The sequence below is a fragment of the Elgaria multicarinata genome, chromosome 10 (assembly GCF_023053635.1).
Source record: "Elgaria multicarinata webbii isolate HBS135686 ecotype San Diego chromosome 10, rElgMul1.1.pri, whole genome shotgun sequence".
Lineage (NCBI taxonomy): Eukaryota > Metazoa > Chordata > Lepidosauria > Squamata > Anguidae > Elgaria > Elgaria multicarinata.
Genome location: NC_086180.1, coordinates 26,961,832 through 26,983,826, shown reverse-complemented (window position 1 = coordinate 26,983,826; position 21,995 = coordinate 26,961,832). Strand labels below are relative to the sequence as shown.

The 21,995-nt window shown below is 41.3% G+C and overlaps 1 protein-coding gene across 1 annotated transcript; it reads left to right on the top strand.

The window, feature by feature from the left end:
• Positions 1-453: 453 nt before the first annotated feature.
• On the top strand, positions 454-16,465 carry LOC134405035 (sodium/hydrogen exchanger 9B2-like). The gene is made up of 11 exons (XM_063136095.1): positions 454-492; positions 1,575-1,746; positions 5,747-5,917; positions 7,369-7,511; positions 9,287-9,414; positions 10,163-10,338; positions 12,832-12,938; positions 13,692-13,841; positions 14,703-14,811; positions 15,381-15,517; positions 16,238-16,465. The coding sequence occupies exons 1-11, from the start codon at positions 454-456 to the stop codon at positions 16,463-16,465; spliced, it is 1,560 nt and encodes a 519-aa protein (XP_062992165.1).
• The last annotated feature ends 5,530 nt before the right edge of the window (positions 16,466-21,995 follow it).

Here is a 21,995-nt window from a genome sequence, read left to right as displayed (position 1 = left end):
TTCTTGACCATTTGCTATGCTGGCTGGGCCTAATGGCATCAGGTTGGGAAGGCCTCCACATGTTGTTGGATTACAACTCCTATCACCCATCACCTTTGGCTATGATGGCTAGAGCTGATGGGAACTGAGTTTATGCAACTTCACACACAACCAGGAGCATGAACGTTCTATGCAACCTACCTATTAGAGCACTATATGAACTCTTGCACAACTGGTGATGATTATTTTTCTTCCACTCATGGTTCCTTGAGTCCAATCCACGGTGATTTAGGCAGTGCAAGTTTAGGAGAAGTGGGTATTTAAAAAATATTAATTCGAAGGAATCTTGTCCTAATGAATATGCAGCACCTGGAAATTTGTTGATTAGCAAATACATTTTTTAAAAATCTTAGATTGGTCACCGAGTCAGAGAGTTTAGTGGCAGACAACAAGGATCTGGCTTTATCTGCAAATATGGGGAATAAGGTTGATCCCGTGCATCAAACAACTCAGGTATTTGTCATTAAGACCTTTTATAAGTATATTGACAGTTTGGGTATTTAAAGGGGAACAGGCATAGGATGCCTTGGCACATTTGCTTGGATTAAGTCCCATTGAACTGCATAAATTTGTGTTGTAAAAGTATAATAAACATCATGATAATCCCTTCTCACTTTTCATGTTGCAACAGATAAAATGAGAAAAATGTAATGAACTTGAATTTATCTGTTTAATTTTAAAATTCTGGTATTGGCTCAGCCATAAATTGAACTATTTCCTGCTTTCTCTACTACTAGAGGACTAGAAATTCCTTCTGTTTGTTGTGGTTGTTAAATTCACCCTGAGGATCTCAGAGATTCAAATGCAAGAAAGTTCTAATCATCATAAAACTTCATTGCTTTTAGAGCTTATTGGCTTGGGTCTAGACTTAGTCATGCTTGGCACAGGCTGAAATCAATGGGACAAATAACTAGTGACTAACATAAGTCCCATTGACTCCAATAGGTGTACTTTGGATCTGGATCAACCTAATATCATTTATGAATAATCATTTACACACTTTTAAATTTAAGTAATAACTATTTCAGAACAAATAGTTACTGTCCTCACAACTTCCCTGAGCACTGAAAAGTTTCAGGGACACAGCACTTACCTGCTTTTGGGTTGCTTTGGAAGGAGTCACTGAAGGCTTTTAACATTTAGTAATATTTGAGTTTATTTATAAATAAGCACGTTTAACATAGGTGGAGCCACTGTGCCAAAGAGAGATCTCCAAAGAGAGGCACCCCTTCATCCTGTGGTGCTGTTAGCTTCAGACCATGCAAAACTCATTTCTTTCCAGAAACTGCTGTCTGTCTCCTTTATTCCTTTCACAGACACACATGAAGTCCTAAACTGCATCATCCTTATCTAGGTAGGGAAAGGTCTGCCTTTGTCCCATCCAAAGATTTAAGGTAGCAATCGATGGAGAGCAATCAGCCAGCAATTTCCGTAACAAAAGATTTACCTGGCAACTTTGCCACCAACTCTTAAGGAAGTTTTAGCAATTCTTCTGAACAAGTTACTGTTCAGAATGTTTCTTTGTTTTAATTCAGGAGGCCAATATTTTGGGTTCGGAACCTGTTCATGATAATACCCAAAAAGAAGTACCTCTGCTGAACCATGATGGACAGCAAGGGCAGAAGGCTGAGACAAAGACACCAGGAAAACTCAGGCAAATATTTGCTTGTCCTCCGCAAGGCATTGTTGCCACAATAGTAACAAATGGTATGTAAAACAAAGGACAAAGGCAAGAAAACTAAGGGAAAAGTGAAGATAGCCACCCTTTGGTTTCCGAGGGACTACGACTATTCTTTTTATGATTTTTTTTTACCTGCTCTAAAATTTCAGAATTTAAATGTTTAAATATAAAAAATTATCCTAACAAGCAAATCTGATATTTAACATCAGATGTGAAATAATTGTCCCATTTTTTTTAACAAAAAAGAAGTGTTGAATCGATTTTGGAAGATACTTTGGGGGTGGGGAAAGAGTTCAAATGTTTTGTCATTGACATCTCATAATAATCTTGCACAGCTGTAACACTTGAGATTTTGTGTGTGTGTTTATAAAGGGGTGTTGTTGTCTGAAAATACCTTCATGACAAATTTGTGTCCCATGTGAAAAGCTGACATGTAGAGAACAGATCATAGGTTTTTGCTTGCAGAAGTCCCACTTTCCCTTCTGGGATTAATAGCAGGTGTACCAGCAATTTCCGTCAGGGCTGTGGCAGGAAAAGAAAAGGTTAAATCCCCCTCTGTACAGGCCGTGGTTCTAATGTCACCCCCCTTTCCGTTGAACATGCTATTAACAGTTTTAAAACAACTACTTCAGGCGAAGCATTTAGCATCACTTATAGTTTGCCCCTCAGGCCTACCTAAATGTAATACTAAATGTGTTGCTGCCAATCACATAAATCGTTTTTTGGTTTATGTAACAGTAAGTGCACGGGGCTTGATTTTATTGGTGCTACACTCCCAATAAAATTTGCCTCCCTGATATGACTGCTAACATTGTACTTCGCACACGTGCAAGTTAGGCCCTGAGATTTGGATCTTGTGAAGGAAAGGTGTGACCAAGTTTGAATAGCCAATGTGGCCTTACCTTGGAATGGTCAATTTGGGCTTGTTTTATAATTAATGTTATTTAACCTGAAAGAGCAACCATTACCTAAACAAAGAAGGAATATGATTCTCCCAGGTTAACAATAGTCACTAACAGAGAACATTCTTAAGCTGGATCACCAGGAAAGTAACTTTTCATGGCTCTGAAAATGTTCTAAAAGCTCATATGCTAACTTTCGTATTTCCCGTTCCCTCTGTCATTCAGACATGCTGGCAAACTGACACGGGACACCCAATCAGTGAGACTTCTTTTATTGAGGGAAATCTCACAGTGAAAAGCTTAATGGTTACACACTTCAGAAATACTTAAAGCTGATTGATGGAAAGGGTTCCAAACTTGACCAAGGGAGGGGAAAGATTCCTGGTCTGTTCCATCAGGCAATCACAATGGGACATTCTTGAAAGGCTTAACAAACCATTCCATATGTGGGCTACACATTGGCAGCTCAGGGGAATATGGCCAAAGCCTAAACAAGATCATGGGGATGGTGAAAGTCATGTTTGTACTTTACCACTGGGAACTCCACACCACCTGAGTCTACAGGGAAAAATTCCAACAATAAAAATCAATCCCAGTTTACCCTTACACTCAGTGGTTGATAAAACACACAATCCACAGCAAATGCAACTTTACATCTATGAAAAGCCTCACAGTACTTTTCATGGCACAGTCCTTAGTTATCCGAAGTCCAAATAGAAAAGAGTCCATATGCAGAGTGCTTTCAAAGTCCCAAACGGTGATGGATCCAAACGGAGGGATTTCAGGCCATGAGTCGAAAAATGATTCTCACAAAGGCTCCTCGCCTTTGCTCCAGCTTATAAAGGGAGGTTTGGGCCTGTTCAAAACTACTTGACAGACAGGAGTTGTGGCCCGTAAGTCAATGTCCAAACAGGACAGCACTGCACAGACCTCCAAGATAATGCTACAAACTGAGTGACTGGTTCAACAAGCCCCCCCCCCCTTTCTAATATTCTCAAGTTCCCAGGGAAATCATGTAGCTTCAAGGTCAAGACAGAGAGTGAGGACACTGACAGAGATAAGTTTGCACAGATTCTGACATTCCCACTAGTTCTAATTAAATCTGCTTACAACCTGCAAGGCCTCTCGACCTTGCTGATAGTTATACCTGACACTAAGCTGGTCTCTGGCCCAGTAACCTGCATGGATGAGATACCACATGGGAGCCCCCTATAAGCCACTCTGAGATCTTGGGAGAAAAACAGTATGTCATAAATCAAGTTAATCTTTAGGAGTCTGAAACCAAAGCCTTAAAAAAAATCCATTGAAATTATTTTCTAAGGCAAAGAGACAAGTTAACTAATATCCTTTCCGCTTTGATCCATCAGCTCTGCAATTCACTGAGCTTTTCATCCAACTCATTATTGTTTTAATTATCATTGTAAGCTCTTAAACCAGGTCTTAATGTTCCCACACATAAGTGAACTCCAAAAAAAGCTGTAATCTCTCTGCATTTTTGAAGAATTGTATTGAAAGTGGGTCATGTCCAAGAATACATCAGAGATGCCTTCCCCAATAACGTGCAAAATATAACCCCAAGAACTTGATCCATAAACATCAGTAGGATTCATGCCTTGGCACTGGGTGGAATGTGTAAAGATCCTGGCTGAGAAGCCCATGCAAGGGAAAGGTTAGCTCTTAAAGAAAAATTATTTGATGAGTGAAATTGGTAGCTCTCCTCTCAAGAGGTGGGAAATAATAATAATAATAATAATAATAATAATTTCCTCCTAGAGATTCCCAGCCTCCATGTGAGCTCAAGCGTACCTCTGCTTCAACAGTACTATTAGTTACTCTTGTATATTGTTGAGAATATTAATTGCTTTTAACTAGGTGAAATATGGTATTTATTACATTGGATTAAAGGATATTTGTTACAGCGTAAGGAAGAGTAAATGTAAAAGTGCCCTTGCACCAGTAAAGTTCTATAGCTTCAATATTCTCCCATCACAACTAGGTAGGGAGCTACACTTTCTAAAGTAGTATTTTTCAAGTGCCACTCCTGTGGTACATTAGGAAACAACATGATGGGGCCATTTCAGTTCTAAGGGCATCTCTACATTAAGAGGGGGAAATAGCATCCTTACCAGACTTTTTTTCCTCAGGGTTTTCCGTGTTCCCAACAGTAACCAGGTGATGTATAATTGAAAACTTCTTCCTCTGAATATTCCATCAAGTTCAATGAAAAAGTGCCATCTAGTGTCAGAATTAATCCTGTGATTATTTGAAATACTCCATTATACCTTTTTTTTTAAAAAAAAAAAAAAAAAAGCAAGATTACCAGGGGAAAGTGCAGGAGACATCCTGGAGGTTGTTGGTTCCTGCATTGAGCGGGGTGTTGGACTCGATGGCCTTGTAGGCCCCTTCCAACTCTGATATTCTATGATTCTATGATCATGTAAATGACCCACAAAATTCTGAGTGGCCAATCATGAGTGCATTATAAATCAATGATGTAGAGAAGCTCTAAAACAAGAAACAGTATGATGTGGGAGGAGACCTGGGGTGTTTCCAGACAAGGATTTTATGGTGCCATTGCCCTGCCTTATTCACAGAATTTTATGGGGTGGAGGTTCCAGATGATGACACCTTCAACTCATAATTCTCCCATGTTTTCCCACTGTTTCTTCCCTCTTTTCTCTTACCATGGAAAATCCATTAAGGAGAAAAGGACAGAATAGCTGTACACTGCCTTATTATCAGTATTGCTAAGAATTCTCTGTCTGGAAGCATCCCAGGTACTGAAACCTCTCTAAATCCTGTTCAGGTTCCAGCACAATGATCTATAAGCAATTATACTGGTCTCTGTGGCCTGGATTCCATAGCATGCCTTGGATGTACATCAGCACGTGGCTGATTTACTGGCAACTCATCAAATATTGCAGATTTCACAAGAACAAGCCCTTGCATTCGCAGAAAGCTGTAAATAATGTAAAGGGACAAGGTATAAGAATATTACAAATAATGCTGCAAAGACTGGCATTACAAGCACAAAGTTTGTTTCTTCCAGTCCTCTAATGACAAATCACACTTCCTTATGAATGTTGAAGGATGCTGCTTAAGCATTTCCCCATTATTTTCTCAGTGGTAGCAGTAGCACTGGTCTGGGCCGTGATCTGGTCTATTACAGGTCGTGAGAGTCTTCCTGGTGGAAACATCTTCGGAATGTTAGTCCTCTATTGTTGTTCTGTAAGTGGAGGTCAACTTGTAGCGCTACTTAAAATACCTCGTCTACCTCCACTCCCTCGCCTTCTTGGTAAGTATCCGATTATCAGATAGTGTGCATCATTTTATTGTTACACATACTTGACTTGTTGAGATGACAGCAGACTTGTTCAAAGTCAGATTATAGTTTATGCCCACTGATATGGATCTATGTTATTTAAATAAGATTCTGCTGGAGATCATTCTCATGACTTGAAGGCTGCTGAAATATTTCAAAGGAATATCTTGAGTTATTAATAATTTCTTTGTCCATTTCTCAGCTGTTTTTTAAATGAATATGTATGTCATAACGCAGATGATTGAGTTTTAACAATTCATTTTTTATCTGTTTTTATTTAACTAGGGACAGATACTTTGTGCACATACTCTCTTCACCAACCCATAATTGGGATTGTAATTTGGCGGGCAGTGGGGTTCGCCAATGCACAAGGGGTACCTTTTAGTGCTCCTTGAGTGTCTTCACCTGTAGGTGAGAATAGCTCACAAAGCTGATTAGGTCTTAATCGGCCAAGAAGCATATGTTTGACTTACTCTAGGCAATGTCAGAATATATCACTAAAGTTCCTGGTATTCATTTCCTCAGCAAAGATAAGGGAAGGGGTTTTCTTGCTAGCACTAGCAAAGAAATCCCTTACTTATGATCAGAGATAAGGGAAGGTTTTCTCTTGCTAGTATTTAGCAGAGAAGCGAGATAAGGAAGGGATTCCCTTGCTAGCATTAGAAGGAAAACCTCAAGCAATGCTGCCACTATTTTTTCAGCAGCAGATGCTAGGCGATCTGGTGGGCCACCAGAAATGGCTTGTAATAGCAGTTTCAGCAGGATTTAAGTTGGGGAAAGGTTTAGGGAAAAGAATTCAACCCCTTCCCCCAAATGCCACAGCCATGATCCAGGTCCCATTCCTAAAAAAAAAAAAGAGAGAGAGAGAGATGTTGGGAGCATCAGTCATGGTTCTTCTTTGTAACATGCCATTTGGTTCTGAGAGTGATGAATATATATTTCCAAACAAGATGGCCTGTTCCAAGCCAAGGCCAAGTTAGAAGTAGAGTTGCCAGCTTTGTTCTTGACAGAGGCCCCAGTGCCTTTACCAGCTGCATAACATGCAGAAATTCCATAGGTGCAGGCTTACCTAACACTTCATCTCCATGATGGGAAAAGTTTAATCTGTTTAAATTTCTGCCTGCCATGCAGCTGTGAGCAGGACAGATCACCTGTTGGGGCGGGTAGACTGGACTCTTCATTGTGCCATTGTGGTGCTTGTGAGGAGAGGGGTGGAGTAGGCAGATTGAATTGGAGACCCAGTGAGATCAGGAAAAAGGGCTTCTATTTGATTCTGGGGCCCAGGAGTTTGAACAATTATTCTTCCATTGACTTACTACATTGCTTTTTCCCACTGATTTGCTGACTTTATCCAGACCTTTCCAAATGCTGTTTCCACCTGCGATGTAAACAGTCAGTGAGACAGCTTTCTCTGTTCCATGTAGGGATGTTGATGGCTGGATTTCTCATCAGAAATATCCCATTCACCAGTGAGGTTGTCCATATCAATGTGAAATGGGGAGCTACCCTGAGAAATATTGCCCTTTCAATTATTTTGGCCCTTGCTGGTCTTGGCCTTGACTCAAAGGTGAAGTATCAAACAGAACTTTTTTTCTCAACCAGTCTAGTGGCACAAGGAGAGTGATGTTAGTTTTGATTGTACTGGAGAGAGAAGAAAAAAACCTCCACCCCACCCCTTATGCCTGAAATTCAAATTTCCCCAACCTTGCCAGAATTATAGAAGTTGCAGTCCAACACATGTTGAGGGAATCAGGTTGGGGAAGGCAGCTGGGATTACTTAAAGCAAAAGCAGAGAATGGTTGAGCAGATGGAAGTCACAACACATCTGGAGATTGTGAAGTTGGGAAAGTCTGGATTAGAATAGTCTCCTGATAGTTAGGAATCTCGCTATGGTTTTAATGAGCCATCCATCAGAGTTGGATGAAGGGAAGAGAGCAGATGTATGAGTGTGTGGCTGTGTCTATACAATGCCGCTTTGACTCTTGATTCCCTCCCAAACCCCGCAGCATTGCTGCTGTGAAGCAGAATCAAAAGAATTACACAGCAAGAGTGAGTGTGGTCTATCCAGCCTGGGAAAAACCGCAGCGTCATTGTCAGACAGCGGGAACGGAAACTGCAAAAAAACCCACTTTTTTTTAATGACAACTCTGCGCAACTTCGAAAGCCCGTAGCAGTGCATCTGTGCTGCTACAGTTCATTTAGTTTATACGTCATATATCTTAACTGCCATTACTTTTGTTCCCCAACTTTTACATCGCCATGGCAGCCATTACGAGGCTTGTCGAGCCCAACTCCTGCCCTGAGTTTCCGCGCCTACCCTGCGCTGGGATCCACCCCAAGGTACGCCCACTTTCATAACCCAAACCGAAGCCACCACTGACAGACAAAGAAACAAGGTGGTGACATCGGAGCAATTGAAAAAGTCGTGGTAGAACGACACTTTGAAAAAGCGCAGTTTGGCAGGGGAAAGCCCATTGTGGCTGCAAGTTGGCAGCTGCGTCGTTTTAAACCACAGGATACAACTGCGCATCCACGATAGGGTATATAGGGCATGTAGTCAAGCCCTGTGTGTGGGGATGGGGGGTGAGAGAGAGAGAGAAAGGGGTTCATAGTATGGAAGAAGCAGAGAGAGAGAGAATGAGAGTTTCTAGCTGGAATTGGTCAAATTGAGCTGCAGTCTGGGTGGCTGCCCATGGGGATCTTCTGCCTCGTAGGAGTGTCACTTCACTTCCGCTTATGCTCTGCTCATATATTTGTAAATAAAGACACCATGAGTCCCCAACCCCTAAAGGAAACTAAACCATTTTAGCATGGTCTGTGGAACCTCTCAGCACTCAGGGAAATAGGTGGTATGTAACATGAACACGTGTTGCTTTTAAGAAGTAAGAGGGGAAAAGACAACAGCCTGCATGATGCAAAAGGGCAGAGGCAAGAGGTGATGCTGATCCGCATCTGCTGGCCTTGTAAATAAGCCCACAAATGTTAGTAGACTGCAGAAGATGTTCAAAGCCCAGTGGGGGCTGGCAGAGGGATGGGGAGTTCTATGCAATGTGCAGAGGATTCCCTCTTAAACAGACCACGTGTTCTATACTAAAGGCAGAGGAGGGAGGGAGCACTACATCCCTCCTCTGCCAGCCCACTCACTCACCTACAGGCAATTTCTGGTCACTATGGTTACTAGGCTAGAGTTTAAATACAAGGCTGCACTATACAATTTTGTAGAAAGTATGTCTGTGATGCAAATTGAGAAGGGCAAATTGAAAAACTGCAGGCAAATAACTTAAAATCTTATGTCTGTCCTCACGATTAGAATCCATTTTTAAAAATCTTTTTGTCTTTCAGGCTCTGAATAAGTTAAAAGGTGTCTGTTTCAGACTAAGCTTGGGGCCCTGCATCATTGAAGCATGCTCAGCCGCTGTCTTGTCTCACTTTATCATGCAGCTGCCATGGGAATGGGGGTTTATGTTAGGGTAAGAGGTGACTCAGGCTATGTATTTCTTCTAGCAATACTTACACCCCAATCTTATAGCAAGTAGGCAAAACCCAGAGCCCTGCCCACACAGGGCATTCCTTTTAACATAAGAACAGCCAAGATGCATCAGATCAAGGGCCCATCTAGCCCAGCATTCTGTTCAATCAGTGACTGACCAGCTGCCTGTGGGAAACCCACAAGGTGGACATGAGTGCAATAGCATCTCACTTGTGTTCCTTACTAACTGGTATACAGAGGCACACTTGCTTCTGACGCTGGATTAACATGTAGCTATCCGGACTAGTAGCCATTGGTAGCCTTATCCTCCATGAATTTGTCTAATCCCCTTTTAAAGCCACCCGGATTGATGGCCATGACTACATCTTTGGGGTACTTTAGTGTTAATAATAACCAAGTGCAGGAAGCCAGCTAGCTAGCATTGGTGCAACTGGAAGCTCTTCATTTTCTGCATCAGATAGCCAGTCTGGACAACAAAAGTGCTTAGAGCGTTGCATAGAAACTTAACTTATTTGGTGAATGGCAACACTGAGAATGGAAATGTAGGGAGGCTCTCCCTATCCCATGTGTTTTTCTTTTTACAACTTGGGAGTGGGTGACAGTGACTAGTTTATGCAGAGGAAGGGAAAAGAATTCCCCTCCCACACATGTATTTATTACTACAATTTGTTCCCTACCTTTTCAAAGATTATACCGTAGGCAGCTATACACTATTTATTTCCTTTCAGATTTGTTCTAGGTGCCGTATCTCCTGCCATTGTCGTTCTTTCAATGCTGATGTTACAAGCCAGAGGATATGGTGTTGACAAAGGCATCCCAACCTTGCTAATAGCTGCTGGCAGCCTGGATGATATCGTGGCAATCACAGGCTTCAACACCTTCTTAGGCATAGCCTTTTCCACAGGTACTATAGTTACTCTATAGAACTGATGAACTACAGCACATGCCCATCTGGGGGTGGAAGAGGTTAAAAGTATGGTGGACGAGTTGGAAGGGAGGGGCTACAGCTGTTCCCATTAAGAATGGGGGAGGATTGTGTTCCCACATGAAGAGCTCATTCTGATGTGACCCTAAATTAATATGTGCTGTCAAACAGGTAGTGGTTATGACCTCGCCTGAGTCATTCATTCTTCACTTCACACAAAATTATGTGGTAGACCGCTGCACTGTACCATTTCAGGCCCCCTTTGCGTGCACTTGTGTCTGTGCGTGTGAGAGCGATGTTTTTGAATGCACCCCCACATGTACTAAACAAGTACTTCACAGACAGATGTGCAGAACTTTTCTCTTTGCTACATGCACAGAGGTTAATGTGGGGGAGCGCTCAAAAATAACACACACACACACACACACAAAAACACATACACACCATCTGTAGTCTGAGGAGGTATGTTATAGAATTCTACTGCTGAAGTGACCTGAATTATGTCACTTAATCCTCTGCCCTATGTAGAATGACCCTAACACTGGAATCGCATAAAGCCATACTCACAGGCACAGCAGCCATAATATAAACTGAACACTTTCTCTTGCACTTTAAAATCAGTATCACAGCAGGAAAGCACCATTTTCTTCTTTTGCTTTTGCTGAGGTTTAATTAGTGGCATTTCCAGGACTAAAAGAGGCCCTTTCTCTGCCATCTGCTGGACAAGTAACCAATAACAACTCCTGTATAGTCCCATTCAATCCAATAGTTCTCCCTCCCCACAAAAAAAAAAAAAAAGAACCTGGAAGTCACACTGTTAACATTGCCCAATTTCTCCGTATGGTGATACTGCCTTGATGGAGTGGGGATCAGTAATGCCAACTTTATTATAAAGATCTCCTTCTCTGTGCTGCACTTACGGTAATACAGTCCTTGTATATTAACTCTGCATATACTTAACACAGAAATGGGGCATGCCGCAATGCCGGTGTTTGCATCTTTTCATGTAGTGGTGATTATGGCACAAAGCACAGTGCTCTGCCGACAGGGCAAAAAGAGACATGAGCTTAAATACATCCTTGGTGCCAATGCGGGATTTCTTCCCATTTCAAAGTACCAGCTGCAGAAGAGGTATTTTCCTCAGGACTGCAGCAGGGGAGGAATGCATTAAATCGCCTCCCCATGTGTGCTTTGATCCCATTATCGGCCACCATCATCTTTACCAGCTCATGAAATTTTTATTTTAAAACGTTCTGATCTTTAGGCCAGATCTATACCTTGTGTCAAATCATTATGAATGTGGAATAAAAAGCAGGAAATAACGCAATGAAAGTGGTATATGGAATGTGGATTGCGCCCCTACAGTTATCAGTGCACTTCAATACCACTATAAAGCAGCGGTGTAGATCTAGCCTTAGAGGATGCAAAGATGCTTTTAATAGTTATGTGTCATTTGGCTCTCAGTTACTTGCCCATGGCCTAAAGCCACCTAAGGATTGTGCAAAATCAGCTTTCCGTAGCCTGGTGCCCTTCAAGTATGTTGGGTTACTTGATGGCACCATATTGGGGAAGGCTGTGCTAAATCTTCCATCAGATTCAACAGCTGGCTTATCACATAGTTGTGGTCCGCTGGAGCCCAAGAACAAGAAGAACTAATTCCTTCACATATGGTATTTGTGCAGCATAGCGACTGCAATGTAGGATTTCAGATGAGAAACTTGGATTGAAATTCAGCCATATTTACTGGGTGACATCATCATCATCATCATGTAGTATTTATTTCTTACCCGCCTCTCCCTCTGAATCGAGGCGGGAAACAACACTACCATAAAATGCATAAAACTGATGAAAAACATATAAAACTGATACAATGTTAAAATAACAATCGTACATCTTGGTCCAGTTACTGTCACTTCCCACCTAACATTTCACAGGATTAAAATGTAATAAATAAATATAATAGACAAAAATATGGATGTTTATTCTTTCTGTGCTGCTATGACGTTTAATCAGAACTTCTTTGACCAGACACGGTAGCACCACAGAAACACAAATATGTGTACTTGCAGGCAACTACATGGATTTTGATGCTTACGAACTGACAGACTTGATCATTGGGACTAGGAAGGAATTTCCCCCAAAGCGCAATCAGCTTGGAAATTTGAAATTGAGAGGTTTGCCTTTCATTGCAGCAGGTGCCTTGGCTCACTTTTTTGAGCCCTCTGGTATTTTTTGTTGATCGATCTCCAAGGAGAGTGATGGGAGGTTGATCCTGCCTTATCATAGTTTTGGGGTTTGTTTGTTTGTTTGTTTCTGGTCCTCTCCATGTTCTACCAGCTTTCCTTTTGCCTCTTGTTAGCCAATAGTTTGAATATTTCCCCTAGAAATAGGCTGAGCCTGCTTATAAAGTGCTAGCCAGAGAGATTGTATAAAAATCTTGTTGAATCCTTTCCATCTGCTGTGTCCAAACAGGCTCCACGTTTAATAATCTCCTCCGTGGTGTAATGGAAGTTGCAATCGGTGCAGGTGCTGGTGGTCTTCTAGGAATATTTATTTGGTACTTTCCGAGCAAGGATCAGGTAAATTAAAAAAAAACTGTTGAAAAGTATCTGTCCAGCATCTTTGAAGTAGGGGTTGTAGAGAACTCATAAAGCCGAAACTATCCTGTCCTAGCTTGTAACAATCAAAAAATATGATCGAGAGCAGCCTTCCCCAACTTGATGCTCTCCAAATGTTTTGGACTACAACTCCCATCAGCCCTAGCAAGCATGGCCAATGGTCAGAGATTATGGGAGTCTCCAAAGCATCTGGAGGGCACCAAGGAATGATCTTGAGAGTGGCAAATTTATAGCATTACTCTATTCAAAGTTGTAGCTCCAGTGTACTTTATTGATCTTTCTCAGTCATCAGTGGTGTGTCATTTATGAAGATCTGTCCATTTCCATTCTGACATGATTAGCGTCCTTTGCTCCCATTCAAGTTTTAACTGCAGAAAGATAAATGTTTGGGCCTTTGTTTGTAGCCATGTTAGAAGTGAGGTCTTCTCATTATTGTTTATAATATCTGTTTAATAGTGCAGAAGGGATAGGACTGGGCTGCCTTTGTTTCAATTCTTGTTCAAGAATGAATGAAGATAAAATATGCTCAGGGTTGGGCTTCCTGCCAGCAAATTGATTAAAAATGGCTGATCTTTTGGGAATAAATGAAGGACTTGGTTGTAGATTTTGCCTTGACATTATGATTACATCAGTTTGGAGTTATTTCCTAGTAATGCTATAGTGAATTTTTAAACATTTCTAATAGTCTCTTTCCATTTTGTTTCCTGATCTAAGGCATACGTTGTATGGAAAAGAGCATTCTTTGTGCTGGGCCTCTCTGTGTTTACTCTTTTGGGCAGCAAGTATTTTGGCTTCCCTGGATCTGGAGGGCTCTGCACAATTGTCTTGGCATTTCTGGGTGGGATGGCATGGTCTGATGAGAAGGTGAGTGTTCAGTTAACAATATACTGCTCAGAATTCACTCTGATTCTGGCTGACCAGTTTGTGTGAAATAGACTGGATGCCAGTAGGGCTGGTTTACTGTGCAACTGGTCATTCTAAGGGCAAGGGTGGGTAACCTTTTCGGCCCTGATGGCTGTGTATGATGCCAGATGGTGAGCTGGAGTTGTGCATGCATGCACATGTTAGGGGAGGGAGAGGCTAAAGCCTCCAGTCTGATCACTGCTTCCCCACAGCCAGTAGGGAAACCCTATTTAGGTTTAGGATCATTTGCCCTAATATAGCAAGTGATCCTTATTCATCTGCATCACAGTGTTCATTCAGGCTCCACTAAACTGAGTAGATGCATCTTTTGATGAGAATGAAGATGCTCATTCCCAGCTGGGACCACGGTTTGTTGTATGAAACTAGGCCTGGAGTTCCAATGAACAGAAGTGAAAAGTTTCTACAGGTTTGGAGGGAATTTATGCAAGTTGCAAAATACACTAAAAGGATCCAAATAAGGTAAAAATTGAACATATCAACAGTTAAATACTGAGACAACCTACTGAAAGGAGAGCTTTTAAACGTAGTTTCAGCTCAGCCAGTCTTTGTGGTGTTGATGTAAACTTCTTAAGTGGGGTGCCTTGTGCAATCGTGATGTTCCTTCAGGACATGAAAAAGCCGTTATACATCTTTATAAATAAAGGTAGAATCCAGTTTTTAGAGTTAGGACAAGCAAGATAGCATCTTGATTAGGGCAATTCATTTTTAAGACGTCATTTTTTAAGATGTGACACCTCCCACATTACAAGCACCAACACTTTGCTCTTGTACGACTGCAGCTGTTTGCATTTTGTCATGCAGAAAGCAGTGGAAGAAATGGTTGCAGTTGCCTGGCATGTGTTTCAGCCCTTTCTGTTTGGTTTAATTGGAGCTGAAATATCTGTTGCCTCTCTCGAAGCTAAGATGGTTGGTAAGTCTGTTCATGAGAGCTGGAGCATTGAGAGCTACTGCAGCTAGCTTAACTAGCCAGATCTACACCTTGTGTCAAATCAATATCAACCTAGTCATATTTCTGTGTTTTTAGTACTATTTATAAATTAATAAAGGTTCTGTTTGCAGGGTTTTGGGTTTCTCTCCCTCAATATGGTCCTTTCTTTTTTATCATTGCAAACATACTATTCAGTACCTCTGAGAAAGGTGTTTGAATTTAGACTTAGGCATTCTAGGGCCTTGTTAACTTTGAGCAAACATACCCACTTTCACATCTTGTTTTAAAGACGAAATGGGGGGAATGAGTTTTAAGATAGTATAAATATATCACTCAGTGACTTTCTAGTGAGGGCCTGTTTTGCAAAAAAACGGATGCAAAGAGTATTTGGTTCTACATGAAAAATACCTGCCTGTTTCTATTGACTAGAACCATCACTGCCTGACAGTGACCCATGCCTTTGGTTGTTCTTACTAATACCTACTACTAATACGATAAAGATCAAGGTAATTTTTCTAAAAGGAATAATTAAGTATATCTTTCTGCTGCAGGACTCTGTTTGGCCACCCTGGCTTTGTCTTTAATTATACGAGTTACTGCTACATTTCTGCTGTTGATTGCCTGTGGCTTTGATTTGAAGGAGAAAATATTTATTGCACTGGCATGGATCCCCAAAGCAACTGTACAGGTAGAGTATGCTTTTATAGTGATTTGCACCTTCAACAAATGGGTTAACTGTACACTATGGTGTACTATACTGTAAATGAGAAGGAGGTTACTTTGACTCTTGCAAGCAACTTGAAAAACAATTGCCTAACTTCACCAAATCCTGTGCAAATTTTCACCTCCTTTCCATGATTTCCTTTAACCATGGTGTCGTGTTCTGTCTGCATTGGCATGAAACTGATGCCCTTATCTGTTTGCAAACCCACTTTAAATTGTGCTGTAAATTGCAGAAAAGCAGTGCAATTTGAGAGCACTTGCGTTCTCTTCTAACCCCATAACTATACTAATATAGTTGTTCTTATTATTTTAACAAAGGGACTTGTGCATATGGCATGCACAGCTAGAACACAGACACACACACCATGGCTGACTAAATAGTACCCATGGTGTTGACCCCATGTATCAAACTGCTATTGATACATAAAGCCTGAAAAATGCAGAATGGGGCAGGGAAGGAGAAACTTTTGTTCTGTGAAATTCCTTAACTTATCTTAGAATCCGAGAAAAATTTGGGACAATTTTCTCTCTTCTGCCCCATCCCACGTTGCTCAGGAGGAAACCCCCCCCCCCATCCTCCAGAGAAGCTTTAGAATTGGTTCACGGGATAGGAACTTTCCTTTAATGAATTTCCCTGAGTTATCTTAGGATCCAAACTGGTGCTATTTTCTCCTTTTCCATGCAGGCCGCAATTGGTTCTGTTGCCTTAGATACAGCACGAGTTCACCAAGATGACAAGCTAGAACAATATGGCCTGAATATCTTGACAATCGCTTTCCTGGCAATCCTGATCACAGCTCCAGCTGGAGCTCTCATAATTGGCCTGGCAGGCCCCCGACTTCTCCACAAGACTGTTATAAGCAGTGAAGAAGATGAGAGAGGAAAAGAAGGGCAAAGAACTTCACCAATATAAGGATGTATCAGTGAATGCCGAAGTATCAGCCTGTTGCTATTTCAGGAGTTCTAGGAATCACAGTGCCCTACAGTGATGTGCAGAAGTCTGGAAATGTGTGGAATGAATTGCAAGTCCAGCTAAAACAGCTACAGATTATATTAAATCAGAATCCAGATTCTGGATTGAGTTTTGGAGAAAAGCAGCCACAAGTAAAATGGATAATTTACTCATATAAGTGACTGCTGGACTATATCAGTGGCATGATTCAGAAATACAAGTGCCAGCAGGAGAGGAAGGAACATTCAAGATGACTCGTAGAAGTAGAACTGGAGTTAAGATATTCTTGGAGCAGATATACACAAGACCGATACCAGAAGTAAATAACCAAGTGTGAGATCATGGATTATGGAATACATGGCAAAAGCCAACACCACCACTTTTCATTACCCAAAGGTGATATGAGCTAATGATGGATGTACATGGTCTTTGAAATAATCCATCACTGCTCTGGGAGACGGATGTTTCTTTTCCCTTCTTGCACCTTTAAAACGTAAGATTAAAAAAAAACACATAAAGTGTTGTAACAGTGGACTGTCAAATGTGGAGTTTGTACATGGACCTGACAAAGTTTCTCGAAGTTTATCTTCTAGCTCCGTGTATTGGATATTAATCTAACTTTATTGGCATTGAAAATATTCATGTCCACAGCCACTTGTGGTCATTTTCCTAAACACATTATAAAATGTACAAGCAAAGAAAACAGTAGTTTGAGCTATCTGCAACAGTACATCCCACCCTCATATTGTCTCTCTGACCCCAAAAAACTAAATGGGATTGAACTGAATCAGCAAAGAGTTGTTGGTGCCTTTTAATTTTTTTAGGAGCAGAGCAAAGAACAATGAGGAGGGAAGCAGGAAATGTCTCTGATGGTGGATGGATAATTGTGATGCTATTGGCAACCATGCATATTAGTGTTCTACAAAACAAAGCCATTATTGAAGATTCATTTCAGAGCATAAACATGCTCTAGGTCTCGCGCATTAAACTTTCGCAAAGCATGAAACAGTAGTTGCACATGAACAGTATAATTCTGCCTCCCATATCTATGTGACAATGTGTTGTTTTACAATTTTGTGGGTCCATATTTTGGAACTGCCTTTAGGAAAAACATTTTCCATAGCCCGATGTGGAGCAATACATGGTTACAAGTACAGTGCTTGTAATGGGGTAAAAATAAATGAGTGCCCCCTGTTTTGCTTTCATAGGGTGGTCATATGAAAAGGAGGACAGGGCTCCTGTATCTAACAGTTGTATTGAAAAGGAAACGTCAGCAGGTGTCATTTGTATATATGAAGAACCTGGTGAAATTTCCTCTTCATCACAACAGTTAAAGCTGCAGGTGCCCTGCCCTCTTTTAAATCTAGTCACTCTAGTATAGCTCCTGCAGCTTTAACTGTGGTGATGAAGAGGGAATTTCACCAGGTTCTCCATATATACAAATGACACCTGAAATTTCCTTTTCTATGCAACTGTTAAAGATACAGGAGCCCTGGCCTCCTTTTCATATGGTCACCCTAGCTTTCATGTGCCCCAGTGGCTATGAAGCTCACAGCTTAAGGATGAGATGTGACTTTTATTTTAAAAACTATTGATGGATTCATGCTACCAAATAAAATCTAATACATTTCCAGCTTTTAAAAATGGGTGCTGGATTGTAATGCTTACAATGCCATTGCTGTCTGCGTTGTGAAAAACAAAAGTGATTTAATGGACAATATTTGAATATGGAAAGTTGAATAATCCATGTTTCATCTCCCGTGGCAAAAGTATGATCAGGCATTACAGCTGAGTGTTCCTAAAATTGTTGTACAGAGGAGCATTGGGTGGCCAAATGGCTAAGAGGGGCCCCTGCATCACATTGTTAACCAAAAACCTTAAGGAAAAGTTTTAAAATACAGCAATTAAAAGGTTTGCCTAATCCCTAGCCTTGATTCCCTCCCACCCACACCACACCATACACAAAAAGCAGTATCAATATCATTTGCTCTCATAGACCTGGCATATATTTACTTAGAGGTGCCGGTCAATGCTAAAAATGTACACTTTGTATTCCTTTTCAAAAAGGTTTCACCAGGGGGAGCAAAAGGCTCAGACATGGTTTATATTCTTCCATTTTGGTTTTAACAGATGTTTTAAGTCTTCCCTTCACATTCAGAACTGATTTTTACAATATCTCTTTGACTGTACTTGAAAGTGTTTATTTTAAATGGAGGCAAACCTTCAGGAACCATTTGCCAAAAATTAATTGCCTTCCAACTTCAACCCTTGTGAGGTATGGATGTGCAATAGAACCAGACTTCTGCATCATGCTGAGGTCCAGCTGTCAGTCAAACAGAAGGCACCATGTCACTGCAGCAGGCTGTACTAAATCCAATTTGCCAAGCACAAAAATATTCTGAAGTGGTCGGAAGACTGGTGCAAATCACTTTGTGCATTGCTGTGCACAGCAGATGTGCTCTGTGAACTTGGGTGGTGGTGGTTATAAGCAGATTCCTACAGTACTGAGTTATAGCAATACTTTGAATCTCTCCAATATAATATTACATAATCTATCACATTTAACCCTAGTCTTCTCTATGGGATCTCTAGACATATCTCTTTCTTTCTCGCCTTTTTTCCTATTTCCCCCTTCTCTTAAAAAGTACAATAAAATTGTGGTGCTGTCATCAATGTGACTATCTTAGGTCAGGGCATGATACATAAGCCGGAGACAAATGTTCTATGCAGAATTCCCAAACGTGTGGTGTAGAACAAATATTTTATAGGCACTGACAGAATTACCCATGTAACTTGCTCACTGATCTAACTATCCAAGACATTCTCACTCACACAAACATGCCAATTGGTGCATTGTGTACCAAAATAGTCTTTGAATTGTCTTTGAATATATAAATGTATCCGTCTCTTTATTCACCCCACTCTAGCACAAGATATCTATTATGTTGCTGATTCAAACGCATAGTGCACAATGCTCATCTTTTCCACACTTAATGGAAGTATCTAAATTAGATGGGATTGCATGTTGAGATCCCCTATTAGGACTACTAGTCATAGGCAAAAAGGTGCAACTAGAGATGGATCAGGGCCATAAAATGAGCATGTACTGTGGAATTAAAATCCAGTCAAACAAAATTTGGATACAATGCCAAATTACCAAGCTATCCAAACATATAATATACCAAAAACATCAGACTAGGTATGTCAGGGAGATGCTAGAAGGTTTGCAAGAAATCCTCTTAAACTGAAACCTGAGCCTGCACCTCAGGCTAGCAATGTTTCATCTTTAGGAGTGGTCTGTTCTAGTTTTTCCAGATCAAATTTCAAAAACACCACAAAGTTAGCTCTGCTAGAATGCACAAGGCTCCTTCGTTCTGATGGTGGGAATGCAAATTATAGACGTAGTGCAATTGTGGCATCCATCTATTCCTCCACCCCTCATTTGCTTACAGGATTTGGACCTTCCATGATTTATCATGTCAAGCAATAATAAAATAATTGGATAATATTTAAAGTTGAACCAGTTGGGATCTGTAGGAGACGCAAATGAATCCCAAGCCCAGTGCTTTGAGGGTATGTATAGAGATGTGCCTTAGAAAGAGGAGTTACTTTGGTTTTGCTCCTGCAGAGGGAGCCTGGTTTCCCACTGCCTTTGCAATGCTTTTGACAAATGTACTTCGTAAGAGAAAAATGATTGCCTTTCACCTCTGCCTCCCAAGATGGTTTTGCAGGAGAAGGGGTTGGTTGAGTTTTACTTTTCTTTCTTTTTTTTGCAAGTGTTGCTTGCAAGTTTATCCCATTAAAGGTTTTATTCTGATTATTTTTAAATCGTAGGATTTTAGAGTTAGAAGGGACCTTCCAGTTCATCTAGTCCAGCCTCCCACTCAATGTACGACCTACCATGTAGGATGCACCCATATCTCCCCCCAACCACCTTCAGTGTTTAAACTATTTAAGAACTGGGTCTGGGGAAGCAAGTTGGTGACATTATAAAAATCCAGCTAATGGGCACAGCACCCAGCCAGTTTGCGCCCAGCATTCGGAGTCTGTTTCTACCCCACTGCCACCTCCATTCCCAAGTTCAAGCTTGGGGAGAAGATCGTATTGTGAGCCAAATGCAGCAGGTGCACTTCCACAGCAGCTCCACCATTCACAAGCACGTAAGTTTGGATACAATCCTGAATTGACACTGTGACACCTTGATGACCTAGCAAAAAAAAAAGTGATATAAGAATGTTAACAACATAGTAGTTTTTTCTTCTTCTGAGCCCATGAGATCAGGCAGAGGGGATCGGCACAAGCATGAGGGGACAAATGTGTCCCCTGGTGCTAGCAGTTGCCTGCTGCTGCTGTTGTGTTTGAGCTTCTCCCCATGTCCATTTGTTACGCTACTCCAGCAGAGTCCTTTTTTCATAGTAAAACGCAACGAACTGAAATTGGTAGTTGAGAACGGCACTAACTTTTCCCTTGTTTATGTAAATGTGCACCCAGTCAGTGTTGTAGAAATTGTCGGTGATCCAACAAGTTAGCTGCAATTAAAGGCTCATTTGCATGCTATTCTGGCCAAGGATTCTGCCCTCATGGAGAAGGTGTGGGTCTGGATCTCCCCATGTAGACCATCCCCACATAAGGCTTGCATTAGTGTAAGCGTAATTTGTGCAATTTGTTGATTGGCCATACTCGCCCCATGTGGCCAAACTTACTCAGATGAGCATGTGAACCAGAACCAGTATCACTGAAATGAATTGAACATATGGATTTTAATTGAACACTTCACTTCCACACAACTAAATTATTATTTGTTTGTTTGTTTATATAGCACCAACAATGTACTTGATGCTGTACAGCTCCTTCTATTCGCAGAAGAGATTGAGATCAAGGAGTAGCTCCTGCTGGAGAAAAGCAGGGAGGCAATATTCTCCAGTCCTCCCTATCCCCTATAACCCTCTGCATTTCCTCCCACACTGTTCTGAGGGTCCCCGAACGCCCTGGAGAAGCTTTTCAGGGAGCACCGGAGGAAGGAGGACTCCGCAAAAACCATCTTTTTTCCCAGTGTAAGTGTCTCATGAGCAAACTCTGGATCCAGTGGATTCTGCCCATAGTATTAACCTCCTCAAATATATACCTGTGTGTGTGGGGGGGGTGTGTCTTTGTTTCTACTTACCATACCCAAAAAATGCTTGTTAACCAAAAGTCTGTAAGTCAGATGCCATGATTATGACTTGTAAATGTTCCCTCTCACATATTGCTTTAATTCCTTCGCCCTCTTCTTGCTGATTCCATAGTTTTCTTGTCATATTTTTCACCATTGCGCAACACCATACGGCACTAGAAGGCGCCTTCATGAGCAATCTTATGGCTCCTAGACAGAGTCTGGAAGGGGGGAGCATAGGATTGTTTGGATTCCCGGTTGTAAGAAAGCGCTATGACCTCAGAGCTGGGAATCAAAGGTGCAGAGAGGGCTGCGGCAGCTGCCCCTATAAACTCGCAA